The sequence below is a fragment of the Teleopsis dalmanni genome, chromosome 2 (assembly GCF_002237135.1).
Source record: "Teleopsis dalmanni isolate 2A chromosome 2, ASM223713v2, whole genome shotgun sequence".
NCBI lineage: Eukaryota > Metazoa > Arthropoda > Insecta > Diptera > Diopsidae > Teleopsis > Teleopsis dalmanni.
Genome location: NC_051847.1, coordinates 57,439,125 through 57,456,169, shown reverse-complemented (window position 1 = coordinate 57,456,169; position 17,045 = coordinate 57,439,125). Strand labels below are relative to the sequence as shown.

The 17,045-nt window shown below is 29.4% G+C and overlaps 1 protein-coding gene across 1 annotated transcript in view; it reads right to left on the bottom strand.

The window, feature by feature from the left end:
• Positions 1-1,643: 1,643 nt before the first annotated feature.
• Positions 1,644-17,045, bottom strand: part of LOC119681319 (receptor-type guanylate cyclase gcy-28) — a 21,358-nt gene continuing 5,956 nt past the window's right edge. The window contains exons 5-14 of the mRNA XM_038094478.1: positions 8,239-8,515; positions 8,043-8,152; positions 5,411-5,599; positions 5,097-5,353; positions 4,528-4,648; positions 3,264-3,789; positions 2,869-3,196; positions 2,471-2,810; positions 2,040-2,313; positions 1,644-1,962 (exon numbers count right to left, since the gene is read on the bottom strand). Coding sequence (XP_037950406.1) covers positions 1,742-1,962; positions 2,040-2,313; positions 2,471-2,810; positions 2,869-3,196; positions 3,264-3,789; positions 4,528-4,648; positions 5,097-5,353; positions 5,411-5,599; positions 8,043-8,152; positions 8,239-8,515 — 2,643 coding nt within the window. The 3' untranslated portion in view covers positions 1,644-1,741. The remainder of the gene's footprint in view (positions 1,963-2,039; positions 2,314-2,470; positions 2,811-2,868; positions 3,197-3,263; positions 3,790-4,527; positions 4,649-5,096; positions 5,354-5,410; positions 5,600-8,042; positions 8,153-8,238; positions 8,516-17,045) is intronic.

The window sequence follows — 17,045 nt, the reverse complement described above, 5'->3', positions numbered from 1 at the left end:
TGATTCACAAAAACGAAACACCCTTTAGATTTTATTTGTTGAATATATTTCTATAAATTTCCTTTAGTTCCATTTACAAACAAATATTTTTCACAATTTTATCAATGTATTCAATACCGCAAAATTTATTATTTTCTTGAGTAAAAAAAGATTACAAAGAAAATTTCTCCGCACTTTTCACATTTTGACACTTAAATGACAGTTCTTTTCAGGATAACCAATATACATACATTTGTTTATGTTATGTTTTTAGCGCATATCCTTCTGAAAGCTCTCCAAAAAGCTTCCAAGAAATATTATCAAGTCATATATTTTATCTCAACAAAAATCCTAATGGTAAAGTTTATCCTTTAAAAGCTCTATCTTTTAAAAGCATTATGGTGAAGTTTGTCCTTTAAAAGCTTAAACAGTTTTTATACTATTTTATATATAATAACCTGTGATTAAGAGCTCAGATGTTTTTCATTTTTCAAGTATTATAACTTAGGTTTGCGATTATCATTTTCTGAAATGATACAACAAATGAACAAATGAAGTATTTATCTCAATAACAGATGAGGTCTTTGGCATTTCTATCTCTTAGACATTTAAAATTTCAATCAATTGTTAATATTGTTTTATCTGTTTTTTTAAAAATTTCATGAAATTATATTAAACAAATTACATTTCACAAATTTAAACAACTGTTTCGAAAATATTCTATAATACTTTGAAAGATAGATAAATGCCACTAATTTATAATCTTAGATATATTAAGGTCATACTACAACTTTAGAGTACAAAAAAGCTTTAGAGCACACTAAGTAGCGTAGAGTGGAAATAGACTTATTCTATCGAGAAAATCACTGCTTACAAATGGATATGTTATAGACATGATATACATTATTAAGAGGGATATAAAAAGATGGAGTGACCGAAAAGTAGTGCTAATTTATCACGTTTAAAGAAGTTTATATCCAAAACTGAAGAAAAATTCAAATTTCAAAACGTTTCTTTCTGAGTCGGGCACATTTTTTCGAGCATTCATTGAGTAGAATTTTTGGGAACTCATCAATAGAGGTTGCTTAGATTAGTGCCTTAAGGTTATATGTCAACTATATTAAAATATATTTATAGTTTTTTAATTTATTGTACTTATTTGTAGCTACATCTTTAAAAAAAACCTTATTTCAATTTAAAAGATTCTTAAATGTTCAAAATATTTACCAGTTAACTGATATTGGATTTTTTTTTTTATGAAAACACACATTTTAATTTCACAAAGAAGCATTAAATTTTATTGAATTCATAAACTTCTACAGTATTTTTCCACTCTTATGCTTTTATATATTTAAATCAAACTAGCCTAGATTTGAGGTTTACATTCTATAATTTCTATTCAAGATCATTAAATACAAAACATATCTTTCACAGCACAATTACAAAACCAACTATCTATTCATATCTACTTATATACATATACCTTTCATCTAATATACACAAAAACATTATTATCTAAATAAGCTACATTCAAAATAAGATATTTTGTGAAATTTAACTAGAAAATTTTTTTATCATATAACATATATAATTATAGAATATACACATACAATAATTGATCATCACAAACTACGGTAATTGAAGTAAGTTTAAGATAATTCGGTTTTATAAGGTACATCAATAGATTCTGTAGATTATGTATGGGATATTTGTTATGTACTACACATTAAGAACTAAAAAGTTTAATCTCTTAATTGTATTCTTATTTGCAAATAGCAGGAAATAATATTGGAAATGGTACTTCATCATTGTTATTTTTGGGTGGTGTTGGTGGTCTTGGATCCGGTTCTGTGCAACCATTAAGCCAATATGTGATAAGTTTACCTTTTCCTTTCAATTCAACTTCCCCTCGTAATTCCATTTCAAAAGTACCAAACTTATCCAAACAAAATTTTGCTGCCGATGAGACATGTATTTTAAGTGCTAAGAAATTCAAATAATATTGTTATATAGAATTCAATATATATTTAAACATAATATATGGTATGTTTCAGACTTACGCATTCCAGTAGATTCCATACGTGAAGCCGTATTTACTGTATCTCCAAATAAACAATAATGTGGCATTTTCTGTCCAACAACGCCTGCACACACCGGTCCGGAATGAATGCCAATCCGTATTTTGAGCTTGTAATCTGGTTTGTGTTTGATTGTGAATGACTTAACAGCATCCAGAATTGCTAAAGCCATTAGACAAATTTCGCGTGCATGATTATCACTATTCCGTTCAGGTAACCCAGACACAACCATATATGCATCGCCAATTGTTTCAACCTATAACAATATTATTATAATTAATAACTTATAGATTAATTTTAACATGATATAATGAAAGCACGTTTAACCTAGGTATGTATAACCTACTCGTATTAATATATATATTAATAGTTTTATCAAACAGAATTTTCATCTCCTTCCGAACAAAACTTACTTTGTACACATCATAAAATCCAATTATGCGATCAAATGTGCTATAGAGATCATTTAAGAAGTCGACCACTTCCATTGGGCCGCTTTGAGCGCAAAGTGCTGTGAAGCCTACAATATCACTAAAATATATTGTAACACATTCAAATTGTTCAGGTTGAACCATTTCGCCAGCTAACAGTTGTGTCGCCACTGGTCTTGGTAAAACTTGAAACAGTAACTCTTCCGTACGTCGCTTCTCCATGCTAAGTTGTTCAGTTTTCTCTTCAACTAAACTTTCCAAATTATTTGCATATTGCTCCATACGACGTAGTAAATCATCCATAAGATTCTCACAAAAACCTCTGTTAAAATAATTATTGCATATTAAAGCAATATAAAATATTTCTTCAAATATCTTACTTCATTATAAGACGTACACTAGATCTAATAGTAGAAAAAGCAGGCCGATCTTCTGGACTATCAGCCCAACACTTTTCCATTAAATCCAATACATCGGAGGGGCAATCACGTTGTGTGACAAATGGGCGCAATGGTGGATTTTCGTGCGATTCAACCCGATGTAATATAGTTTGTATGTCCATAAATTGACGAGCTGCTTCATACGGTCCACCACGCACTACTATTTCCTCTAAAATAATACCAAATGAATATACATCACCTTTTTGTGTAGCCGGATTGCCTGGTACTACTGTCAGTGGTAAAAGTTCAGGTGCAATCCAAAGAAATTCTATATAAATATAAAATTTATTACGTCGCATAAAAAAAAATATATAAAAAGATTTTAAGGCACGCACTATTAAAATAATTCTGATCCTTAACAAATTCTGAGGGTGTTGTTAGTGTACGTAAGCCAAAATCAGATATTTTTAATACAAAACGTCCATCAATTAAACAATTACAGGAACGTAATTTTCCATGTACTTGCACGTCGCTATTGTGCAAATAAGCCATTCCCTTTACAATATCGTGTATTAGAGACATACGGAAATTCCAATCAAGTTGTATAGCTTCATTTTCAAGCACATCTTTTAAACTGCCCTTTGGGCAATATTCTGTGAGTATTAATACTGTTGGTCGCGGCAAATCAATACATGAGCCAACAAAACGTACTGTATTCTCGTGACTAACATCTCGAGCTTGTTTGATTTCCCAGAGTAACGTTGGGGTTATATCAACTTTTTTCTTATGGATTTTCTTGATTGCCACTCGTTCACCTTTAAAAATTCCAATCGTAGTAAAAACCTGAGATAATGGTAATGAGGAGTAACTTGCTATGGAGGCACGTCCAGAGTGTATACCATATTGTTGTAGCGAAAAATTCTGATATTAAAAATAAATAAAATATAATAAATAATAATAAGAAAAATTAAATATAAAGTGAATTCATTAAAATAATTTGTTTTTTATATGAGTATATACAGGTTAATAAACTCAAACGTTTTTATAGTTGTTAAATGGCAATATGGTGAGTATTTAGCCAATAACTATTTCAGGAATCAAAATACTAAAGATTAATTTACTGAAATTGCAAAGTATATAGGTACATATAGGTAATATATAGGTAATATATATATAGGTAATATATATATATAGATAATATATATAGGTATATATATATATAATATATATAGGTAATATATAGGTATATAGGTAAGATTACATGATATATAAACAAATAATATGATACTAGTAATGTATATATTCATTCCCTCACTATGTATGTTATATCACTATCTCTCTCTCCGCTGTTTCTATCATTCACCTTTTATTTATACTTTATAAATTAAAACAGCATTCTGATTTAGAGGTATAAAAGGTAAATATGTTTCTGGAAGCAAAAATTGTACTGCAATTAATAGTTAATGTACCTCATTATTTAACTGAGATAGATCTTCTTTCTAGTTTTCTAACCTATCCTAGTGTTTTAATAGTGATAAGCTCTAAATTAAAAATACATCTATATAAAATTCATCTATTTAACCTTTAATTTAATATTTTTCAAAAAACTATATATTAGATATATATTCTTTTTTTATTAAAATTATATTAAACGCTTACCTCCGCATTCAATTTCTGTAAACCAATTTTACTACCGTACATACGGCCAACTTCTAAAAGTATATCATCGGGACGGACTCGCCAAGACATATTATTGAGCTCATTATTCAGTTTCATTTGCCTAATTAAAGTAATTTATTATTTTATTAGTAACAACATAAATATACGTATATAACAATATGTTATATATATATTCATTTGTAATAGACATAACCCTATGTTATGTACCTATCTATATAATACTTACTTGCAGAGAAGATAAGCAACAAGACAAGTAAAGCTTACAAAGATACCAAAAGCTATTGTGGCATACAATATAATCACTTCTGTAAAAAAAAAACAAATAAAAAATTGTAAGTATTTTTGACCTTAAATTAACAAAACCATTGCCATGACAATCAGGTGCATCACCCAAGAAACCACAACGCGGTATGTCTGGCGGTGGGCCTTCTCGACCGCCTGGCCAATGTATCTTTTTACCATTAACAGCTGAATAGTTGCTAAAATATATTTACACATATGATTACAAACATTAAATTGAATATAAAATATATAGGTATGTAACCCACCGATGAAGACCATAGTAATGCGCTACAACTGCAAATTTACCGTTAATAGGATCTAAATCGAGAATTGAGTAATCAGCGTCACGATCACCACTTTCATCGATGCGCACATGTCCAGTTATTCCATGAAAGTCGCGATTCCACATGCGTCGTGTAATAGCTGTACCATCGCGTATATCCTCGCCTTCAGTTAGCGTTTCATTTAATGCCATTCCTAATAAAATAACACCATCATAGAATGCGCCAATAAAAAAATTCACCTATAATAAAATTTTATGTAATTTTTCTCTGATAGATTTATTTATTATGATTTTCACCTCTTCGCCCTCACTGAATGTGTAATTATAATTCTTAGTTGCCATGTCGCGTACATTTTCAGCAAAACCCTGAAATTTTGGACTTGTTGGTTGTAGGAGCGAAACGCGTAGTAATGATTCATATGCTTTACGTGCACGACTATCATGTGAATCTCCCATTTCCCAGTCATGATCTCCCCAATATGAACTCTATAAATATTAAAAAATATATAATTGTAGTTGTTATATAAACAATAGTTGTTATATATTGCACAAATAAATGTATATTTAATTTTCAAAAGCCTACACTTTAAGGATCTGGAGATGAGTTATTGCAGAATTTTGATTAAAGTTTGTGATGGTTTTGGTTATACGTGGCTGCATTTTGATGGCAATCATCTGAAAACGTTATTTAACAAAGGCTTAATGAAGAAGAAGAAGGAAGAAGAATAATCGCACTGCAAATTATTTCAATAGTTGCTGTTTAGGGTTCTGAATAGCAGGCTATACAAATACTGAGTCAGGACTTAATGTCATGTGGTTTTTAAAGTATTCATATCCAACAGTGACGTCGCTAGGCGTCAGCGATGTCAGCGACCGCCGACGTCCTCGCGCCCGCAGGGGCCTCGCAAAAAGTTACCGACTGTGGATTCTAAGCACTTAATAAATATTTTGAACAATTTGGTTTAATAATGGCATTAACCATATTCGAAGTATTCTCAAATGTTTATATAGTAATCAGATTCATGTTCACAGTTACAGTCAGTATAGCTTCGACGAAAAGAAAGAAGCCAAGTTAAAATTGTTTAAGACGTACTAGAAAAGTATGATGATCCAAGAGAGACTATCTTCATTGGAAATTCTATAAACTGAAGCAAAAATAACAGCTGACGCAAATTATGATATAGTTTAAAAATAATTGAGTGAGGTTAAAAGTAGGAAAATTCATTTATTTTAATTTGTGTTTATTTTAATTTGATTAGCAATAAAACTTTCAATCATGCTTTGTCGTATTAGTGAATGTAACTTATTTACTTTTACAACTGGGTTATAAAGGGGGCCTCGCAATTCTGATGTCGCCGACGTGCAAAGTTGGTCTAGCTCCGCCACTGATATCCAAATATCATTTATGAAGGCGGCTCTGCCATAGAGGCAAAGATTAGTGGATTCACGGTAAATTACAGAGCACAAGGCGATTCAATATACTTGTGGTCCCTTTTCTGGCTTAATTCAAAGCTGCGATACTTTAAAAGAGAGAATATAGCGAAGTTTATAAATTAATTTGTTGGTTTTTTATTATTTAAATAGCAGAGGCGTGTCATCTTAAAAGGATACTGTTGGTGGGCTAGATGTTTTACACTTCCATCATTGAGTTATAAATTATTACTGGACTAAGGTCGTAATAATAATCCAAAACTTATTGAAAATTGGTGATAACAATTTATTTTCTATCATAAAGATAAGAACCTCGTATCATCATACAGTTCTGCATAATACTTACGATTTTGAATTTTAAGTTCGAATGGACTTGCATGGTTCACTCTGCAAAAGTTTCAAAAGTTTGATTTCTCTTCATTTTGAGTTCAATCATTCATTCGTTTGTCTTCTTTCCTTCATCCATATATCTACTTTTTTATCATACCAATATCATAATACCATATGCCTAATATAATAACATATTATAAAAGATATACTATGGTGTACTAGGAGGCTAAAACCCTATCATTTTCTGTTTCATAGAATAAGTTTAGTATATATTTAAAAAAATATACTGGATATGCTTATTGTTGCCTTAGTTAGCTAAGTAATAATTAACAAAAACTTTACTGAAATAAAGATAGTATAAAGATTGATTCTAAGTGAAGACAACATATCTTTGGTTGTACTCTATTCTATGCAATATAGGTACATGGCAGTATATATAAAACAACAATAGTAAAGAAAACTCGTTCATATAATTTGATTGAAAATTGGTGGTTATTCATTGGTAGCAAAGTAAAGTAACATATATTACCAAGTTGTTTTTTTTATTAAGAATAGTATTTTTTTCATTTTCATAATCATAAATATATACTAATTACTAAAAGTTAATTAAAATTAAATGTTTGAACTATTCAAGATTATTTATTCAAGCAATCATCATGCAGTCAGTATTTAAAGTTGGGTGAAATATTAATGAAGAAATATTATGCTTTCTATTGGAGCCAGGCTAGATCTGACCTGTCGAATCTCATGAAGTACATGTAGTTTATTGTCTGCTCTTCCAAAGCCTGATTTAAGATTTTAGTGCCTTACTCTCTAACACATTCAGCTTTATTTCCAACATTAGTATTGGCTAGATACTTGCATTTAAAAATACGTCTGGCAGGTTTTAATAGGCTCATTGTTCTACCCACAATTACGAGGAATGTTGTAATCAAAACGGTTTTCTTAGCTAATTAAGGAAGATTCGTTCCTCCTTCCACTTCATTAGTATTGGCTAGATACTTGCATTTAAAAATGCGTTTGGTGGGTTCCAATAGGCTCATTCTTCTAACCACAATTACGAAGAATGTGGAATCAAAACGGGTTTCTTAGCTAATTAAGGAAAATTCTTTCCTTCTTTTCTTTATTTTACTTTCTTTATTTTAGTATTTATAAAAATATACTCAACCTGAAATATTTCAACATCCAAAAATACCCAATCGCCATTTGTCATTTCCAAATCATATGCAGCCAGCATGAAATTTCGCACCAATGTACCCCGTACAGAGAGGATTATAACTGAAATAACATACAAGTACATATGTGAATACTAACAAAACTTCAAATCCTAATTCTGATGTTTTAGTCAAATTAAATTAAATTACCTCTTGCATACATGCTGGCATCTTTTAAATAGTTTTCATATGGTTCCTGCTCATTGCCATTCAATTCACGCACAAAACTCAATAAGCCTTCCTGACGAAGTCCATACTCTAAGTTTTTACCAACAGTCAATGAAAACAGGTCAGACCTATCAACCAGCAATGCCACATGCTTCCAATTAAACTGCCGAAATATACTAGCAAATACTAACTTCAAGCGACATTGGCAATAGGACATACGTGTCAGTGTCTGATATTTTGTTTTATCCTTGAACATACCCTGAAAAGAGAAAGAACCATATTAAATCATAAATTGCAAAAAAAAAAATAAACAATTGAATTTTCTGGCGCGCAATGAATTCTTTCCCGATGATGTCGAGTGACTATCGTCAACTAAATAGGGAGTGCTTCAGTCGAAAGATATTCCCAATAACTGTAGAAGCAACAGTGTGTTTACACATTAGTGTCAGTACATCAAGAGCAATGCAGTCGTTATGAAGTGTATAATACACTGCCACTTGGGAAAGAGTCGCTTAAGTAAACATAAGCATACACACACTAACATAATTGCCTGCAAGCACGTGCTACACATATGAGTAACAGAGTCTTTTTGTTATCTTAGTCTGTTCAATGATATCATCCCCCACCTTTTCACACATTTTATTGCCTTCCGCTCTGTGCCTGTTCACATCCTGTTGCTTATATCCTTTAAGTGTGCTATGACATATTTGCATAATCAGTTTATAAGTGAAAGTAGCACGCTTCGTTAGTTTTGCTCGTAATGATGTTGTATGAATTTAGCCCCTTTCTCCCTCCACACACAAGCCCTGGTGTTAATTTGTAAATGCCCATGTTTTTGTAATTTTTCACTTTAAAAATAACAAGCAATTTTTTTCAGTGTAAATATAGTTAAGCTCGCATCTGTGCATCTGCAACGTTGCAATGATTTTGCATTTGTTTACGTACGGAAATGTTCGATGTCAAAAAAAATGACATTATTTAAGGAAATATTGTATAGAAAAATCTTTTAAATTTACGCTGTTATTATTATATGAACAGTAATCAACTCGGAATTGATAGAAATTCAAATCGGGGTTAAGATGCTTTATTCCAGGACATGCAATGAATACTTCAATTTGTTTGCAATTCAAATAAAACAACAAAAAAATTCTCCGTACTCCTATCCTATAGCTGTGTTCTATACAGAAATTTAGAGAAATACAGAAATACAGAAATTTCACCTATAGAAAATTCTTTTATTTTTTAGTGCAGTTAAGAAGCACTTGAACTAATTTGCACTTTATTAGTTTATTACTAGTTTATCTTACCTCTCTTAAGATCATCTTAAGGTATTAAGTTTAACTTTAAGGTCTAGCCAAATTCGGCATAATTGACATTTGAAAATTAATTTTAATTATTTTGAGAGATAATTTGGGTAGTAAAATGTCAAAAAAATCCATTTCACTGGATAAACAATTCGTAGTTAAATTAGTCAAGAAGAAATTTTTATTACCATTGAATATTCTTTTATAAAATCTATCAATTGATTTTTGGCTAAGATGTAATATTTTTGATCAATTTTATAATAACAAAACTGAAAAATCTATAATGTTCACTTTTCACCATTGACAATTAAGAATTTCACCAAACCAGCGCTTTTTATAAATTAGGACAACTAACTATAAAGATAGTTACAAATGTTCTTAACGGTGAACCAGTTCTTCAGATTTTATTATTGAATTAGTTTGAATGGTCACTTTCGACTATTATCAACAATAACCGTTTACAATTAAGAACTCTATTAAACTAACGCTTCTTTAATTTAGGATAACTAACTATACAAATGTATTTAAAGTTGGATCAGTTCTTCAGATTGGTTAAATTCGTAAGGATATCTTGATTAGATTTACGGATCATATTGGTTAATAATTCCAGTGACTGATAGATACAATACACTATTGACCAGTGAAAGAGCAGTGTCAATAATTGTGTAATTTTAGTAACAATGGTTGTAATTTTTTTTTTAAGTATGCTATGGTTATTAACTCCAGAAAAGTATAACACACGTCGTCTATGGCATTATTGACCTAATACTTTTTACAATCATAACTGTAGCATTTACAATCATATCTATTTGTCAATATTTCTTATTCCCATAGAAACTGTTGCACAAGTTCAGTGTCAATGGTAATGGACTCTGTAAATATTACGTTTTTTACAACCAACCTCCCAGTGCAATATACACTTTCTTACCACAGTACAAGCAACAGTTATCACGTATTTCTGTCACAACTCCATTTACTCATCATATCCACAATGTGTCTCTATGTGGATTTGTTAAATTTTATATAAGTAAAATTATTTTTTCTTTCATTTTATTTTGTTATCCTTTGCGACAGCCACAACAGAATCTATTCACTTTAATCCATCTTGTGGTCTAAACGATTGACACATGTACTACACACATTTAAACAAATGAGTTTCGTATAATATATATGTATCTTAATATGTAAGGATATGTATCTTCTGTAAGTTATGTAAAGTCCAATAAACTTTGCAACATTTAGGACGGGTTTTTTAATTTAGAAGGTCTTTTTGTGTTTCAGAAAAAGAATATGTTGGAGATATTTATTAATTTAAAAAATTTGTGGCATATGAATACACAATACTTAAATTAAAATGGTATATAACATATTTATATAAATGGTATATATTTCTATAAATAAATATACAAGGATTATTGATGTCTGCATATTTTGGTAATTTATCTTTTATTATTTTCATCCAGTAGTGACGGACGCAATATAGCAAGTAAATTATATTATTCGAATAATATTGTATTTAACAACATTATTAAGTTAAAATTAAATACAAAGGATACAATCTTTTGAAACACATATGAATATATAGGAAAATGTTCGTTTTATGGTAATTCTGCGATTGTTGCTCTCTTTGGGTCAGACACTTTACGTACAAAAAGAATTAAGGTATTATTATCTCTAATGCCATCAATTACTTGGTATAAAAACAATGATAGTTGTGGAAAGAAAATTTTGTATAGCATCATATCTCTACATCCAGAGAAATGTAGAGATGTTAGAGTTTGGCATCTACTTATTCTTTTTAAGAAACTACTATTGTACCAAACTTTGTGATTCTAATGTCTTATCTTAGTGATCGATACTTTTTTGTGGAGCATCAAAAAGTATTTCATGGTCAGCCAGTTGTAACTACTTAACTACATAGCTAACATATATATACCTCAAAATTTAATACAAAAAAAAAATTATTCTTATGAACTACTTCATTTCTAGAAACTTATAAACTATATTTAAATGTCAAAATACTTTCTAATATTTTTTCATAGACTGGCTTCAAGTGTTTGTGAAAATAGAAAGAAGCATATCGTAGTTAATTGATATTGTTATATAATGTAGATAATTATAAATATTTTATAATTAAGTATAATATATAAGTATTTTTTTACTTGATCTTACCGTACTTTCATTCTTCCATTTGTGAATTTTTCCTAGTATACCGGAAGTTACAGTTAATTCACCTTCAGATGGAGGCTGCAAATATTTTATTTAAATATATTAAATTATTTCAAATTTTATGTTATAGTTTGCATTAAAAAAAGTATTTATTCTGTATAAAAATATTATTAGAATTATAAGAGAAATATGAATATTTTGAGGTAGTATTCTGTCAAAAGAATATAACATCTATGTATATATATATGTATATATTACATTAGGTTTATATATAAAAAAATAGTAATAAAATAGTAATAAAAATAGTATAAAAATAGTAATTTAAAAAAGTCTTGAATATAGCCTATTGTCCTTGTCTGACTAACATAGCCTTGTCACAATGTATAAAAACTCAAGTATAAAGCCAACTGTACTGTGAAATATATAATTTTGGACGAGCTTTTAGTGCTCAGATGGAGAAAATACATAAAGATATAATTCATATTTGTATATAATGTTAACTGCGATAATATTTTACTTCTTATCGTTTAGGGCGAAGGACCTAGTAGTCCAGTTCTTTATTCTTAGTTAACTTTAAAATTAATTTTAATGTTAACTCACAAATAAATAAATAATAAAACAAACATCTTTTATCAAAAGGGATTGTAATTATAAATTTTTATACCAAATTAAATATTTTTTAAAGAATATCATTGATAATGGATAGTTGGTAGTAAATCATTCGTTTATAGGACTCTAATATTAAATTTAGTATTAACTAAATACTCTTTGAACAATATCATTTACAATGGATATTTAACATTATAACATTCGATTATACGACTCTAATATTAAATTTAATAATGACTAAATATTTTTAACAAATTCGACTGATAATAGATACTTAATAGTATATTATTACACGACTCTAATATTAGTTTAAGATGACACTGAAAGCGAATTTTCAATCAATTATTATTCAATGTTGGAATAATCATCCAGATTCCCAAATTAAATCAACCATAACGATTGAGCTGATGGCGAATAGCTTTTTCGACACGTTCCATACCTAATTCAATAAAATCTATACAGAACCTATTTGATGAAATAATCTTAAGGATGTAATGGAGATGAAGATGAAGAGAATTCATAAGGAAATAAAATTAGTTTTCCTAAAAATATATTCTCTCTAAAGACACTAACATTTCAGTTATCCTTAAAGCATTCTAAATTGTACTAAAAACTTCATTTATCTTATGGTGCATGTCCTTATAGTACACCACATGCTGAGCTATTATATATCCTTTATTTTAAACTCGTATAAAGGAGTATACAAAGTGAACGACTAAAATGGCCATTTTTTGTTTTGTAATCACTTTAAGTTTCAATTAATTTTGTATAATTTCACTTGATTTGTGCTTTATCTGCTCACCAATTGACATAAAATTAGTTGCTACCGCTTTGGATTTTATTACTCCCTCCTATCACCAGTGCATTACGCGGTATTATTTAAGTAAAAATAATTAAACAACGTAAAAAGAAATGAAAGAAAATTAAATTGTCAACTGACACGCGTTCTTGAACGGAGATTACCAAACCAATTGCGGAAGTGTGAAGCAAAACCACAGGAGTTTAATGAAAACTCGTAGTTCTGGATCCGCGGCAAAGCTTTTTTGATTGAAACAGAAAGTGGAAAGAAGGCATGAAGTGTAAAGTGAAAAGGATTCCAGGCATACGGTTTTTGTGGTATAAGCTATGTATGTAGACATAAATTAGTTTCTTTGGTTTCTGTTAGTGATTACCTGATCACCCATGCCAGTAATAATTGGTGTATTCCAATAAGCAGCAAGACGTGCAACAGGCTCCAAGGCAAATGCACAGGCAGGACCAATGAAGGCAATTACATCGTTCTTAAAGTGCATATCAGCGGCCAAGCCAGGTGCTCTTTCACCAGAACAAGATGGATAACTAAAAATATAGATTTTTAAAATTTTCATTATTGCGAAACCATGCAAAAATTATAGATATATAAACATTATAATTGTTTTTAAAATTTTCTTTGATAGATGAAAGTACACAAAATCCGAATTTTCCAAAGATCTATTTTATTTTATGAAAAACATTAGATATTAGATATAAATAATAAATAAGTAAAATAAAATTTGGTGTAGAGAAAACTTAAATAAAATCTATTATAACATATGGGAATTATTTCCTTTTAAAAAGAAATTCATGCAAACTATATTTGGCCCTTTAGAAAAAATGATTGGACACACATAATAATAAATTATTCGAATGATTAAAGTGGTGACTCTATCCAAAAGTCTGATTAGTAGTCTTGCACAACTGTGATATTATATACTTGTTGTAAACTGTTTAATTGGATGTTTACATATAGCTCTGTCAAATTGAATTCATGCGGTTTAAGAAGCTTTGCAACCAACATAATCTTCTGCAAGCTCCCTAAGATAATTGAATATCAGTTTATCTATTATTATTATTATTATTTCCTTGGTGTATTTAGGTAAAGACACCGCTCTAAGTAAGAGCATAGAGCGGAGTTTACCTAGGGTGGTTGTTATCTGTTTCCGAAGAGCAAAGCATGCACAGAGAAAATGGAAGATAACTTGTTTTTAGTCTGATTGGTTGTAGCCACAGCAATAACTATTACAAAAGATTCCAATATTAGCTGAAAATGTGAAAAAGTAAACTTTGAAATAAAATGGTTATATTATAAAAATTCTTAAAGATATATCATAGAGTTCAATGTTTAATAGAAAAGTTACCAGGAAAAAGAAGAAGTGAAAGAAGACTATCACCCGATAGGCTTAAAAAATATGATGAATGACTAGAAAAAAAAAGAAAGTGATAGCATTAACACCTTAAGGTGTAGAATATTTAAGGCTTGACAACTTAAGGTGTAGAATATTTAAGGATGCTAGGGTTTTATTATCTAAATGGTTTTAGTCAGCTGCAAGATCTCTTCTTGGAAAGCATTTTTTATTTTGTTTAAATACCGAACTCTTTTTAAACTCTGGGACTTATGAGGCAACATAAAGTAACACTATCTCTTCCATTAGATTATCGTAATGAATGTAATAAAAGTAATAAAATCTGGAATACTGAGTTTGAAACTATACTTCTTATATATCATTGGCTGTAATTAAGTAACCTTAAGATCAAAAATCTTAAAACAAAAAACAATTATAGATCCACATTCTTACTATCCGAAGTATTAAGAGCAGTTCAATTGAAAAAAACTTGTAGTATATATTTTTTATTAAAAAGAAATTTTATAAAATAGAACCAGTGGTCACTTCGGCTTGGAAACCTACCTTTTTCCAAATCTAATGTTTCGGGCTCACATGATATAAATTATTAATCAATGTAGAAGTGTTTCGCGAAATAGATATTCTAAAATTATGTACATATAAAGCCATAACTTGTTTTACTATATGCCAATGACAACTCTATAAATGATTTAATTATTGGATATCCAATAAACGATACTTTAAAGAATTAAATAGACTTAAAATAATAACTTGTTTTTCTATGTCAAAGATAAACATCAATATTTTGTATTTAAAAATGCTTTACCTAGTCGACAAGTTAGCAGCTATTTATTGATCTAGTGGATTAGAAGAAAAAAAGAAAAGATTACTTAACTGCTCAATCGCTATCCGTCAATTGCCAAAAGCATCTGATTGTTCTTAGTTTGTTCTTAGCGATATATTAATTTAAAATTCCTATAGTCAATTAGTGTCTTTAAACTTCTATGTGGTATCACTTCTTCCGGTACTTTCCAAAGGCATCAACCTAATATGCGTTCTTATTTTATTCAGACGACAATGTGATTTTCTAGTCCAAAATAACAGTGTCTTCATTCAAAATTGCTACAGCAAACTAGTATTTTCAAACTTCTGTATAGAATTACATCTTCCGGCACCTGCCAAAGCCGTCTGACTATAATAAGTTTTTTGTTTATTTAGATGATATAGTGGTTTTTCAGTAAAGAATAGAGGTAGCTTCATACAATATTTCTATAGCCAACTAGTGCATATAAATTGATATGTGATATCACTTTTTAAGGCCTAAATTAGTCCAAAAGACCACTCTTAACTTGTTAGAAAATAACATATAAAAGTTTATATACATATAAGTTATATAACTTATATAAAAACATATAAGTTTTTAATTGCTATCAAGATTCAATTTTTCAATTGTTCCTAGTATATAAATTGAAAGAATTCATATTTTATTTTTTTATATTCTGAACGTCTTTCCTAAAGGCACCAACCTCTGGCATCTTTATATCAATGATTCGTATGACTATGTTTCTAGTTCTTAAGATATTAAGATATAATTACTGTTGTTCTTAGTGGTTCTTCTCCTGATATTATGATTTTTTAAGTAATGGCTTTATAATGTTTAAATTTCCATATAAATTTTTTTTTTGGTAAAGAAGAAAAATTGCCATTGTATTAAGTCCTGATATTTTAAGAAATTTTAAATAAATATAATTATAAAAATTCTGAGACCCCTAAATAGTGCGCGGTCGGTAATAAAATCACAAATGGGAGAAAATAAAAATTGTTTCTTTACGTTTAGTACTCTTTTGTGTTCAGCCACAGTTGAAGATGAAGATACCATTTTTGTTATCCTTACTCGTGCATTCGCTACTGTTGCTTTGGGAGCAATAAAGGCATAATTTGAACATTAAATACAAGCAATTAATTTTGAACTTAGTCGTAGCACTGGAACAAGGTCTCAATTATGGAACAGAATAAAGCAACAATGCGCAACAAGTGCACTGAAACAAATTAAAAAACACTCAAACAGACACTCATTTACCCATACATATACATTTTAAATGGTATTAAAGCTTAAAAAGGAATAATAAATTGAATAAAATTAAATGTGTAAGTAATGAATTTCAGAATTTAAAAATTAAGTAAAATACAGAATTTAATAAAAAGTTAGTATTTTTAATATATTCGGAATGTTAAAAAATTAAATTTAATATAATTATCACGTACCTTGCTTGAACCTTTTTCAATGTTATATTATGTTGCTTTAAAAAATCTTCATTAATAACTTCTAATGCCAAATCCACAGCAGGTCCACAACGTTCCAAATCAAAAGGTGAATCTGTTCACAAATTAATCATATAACATCAAATATCACTAGTAAAAGGTTTTTACTAAGTAAACTACCTAAATGTGAAGCCATTAAAACTCCAACATTGAATACTCGCATACCCGATTTTTCATATTCAAGAGCTTCACGTTTTTCAGTACGGCCTGCTTCAAAATACTCAGCAGAGGATTCAGCGTTGCT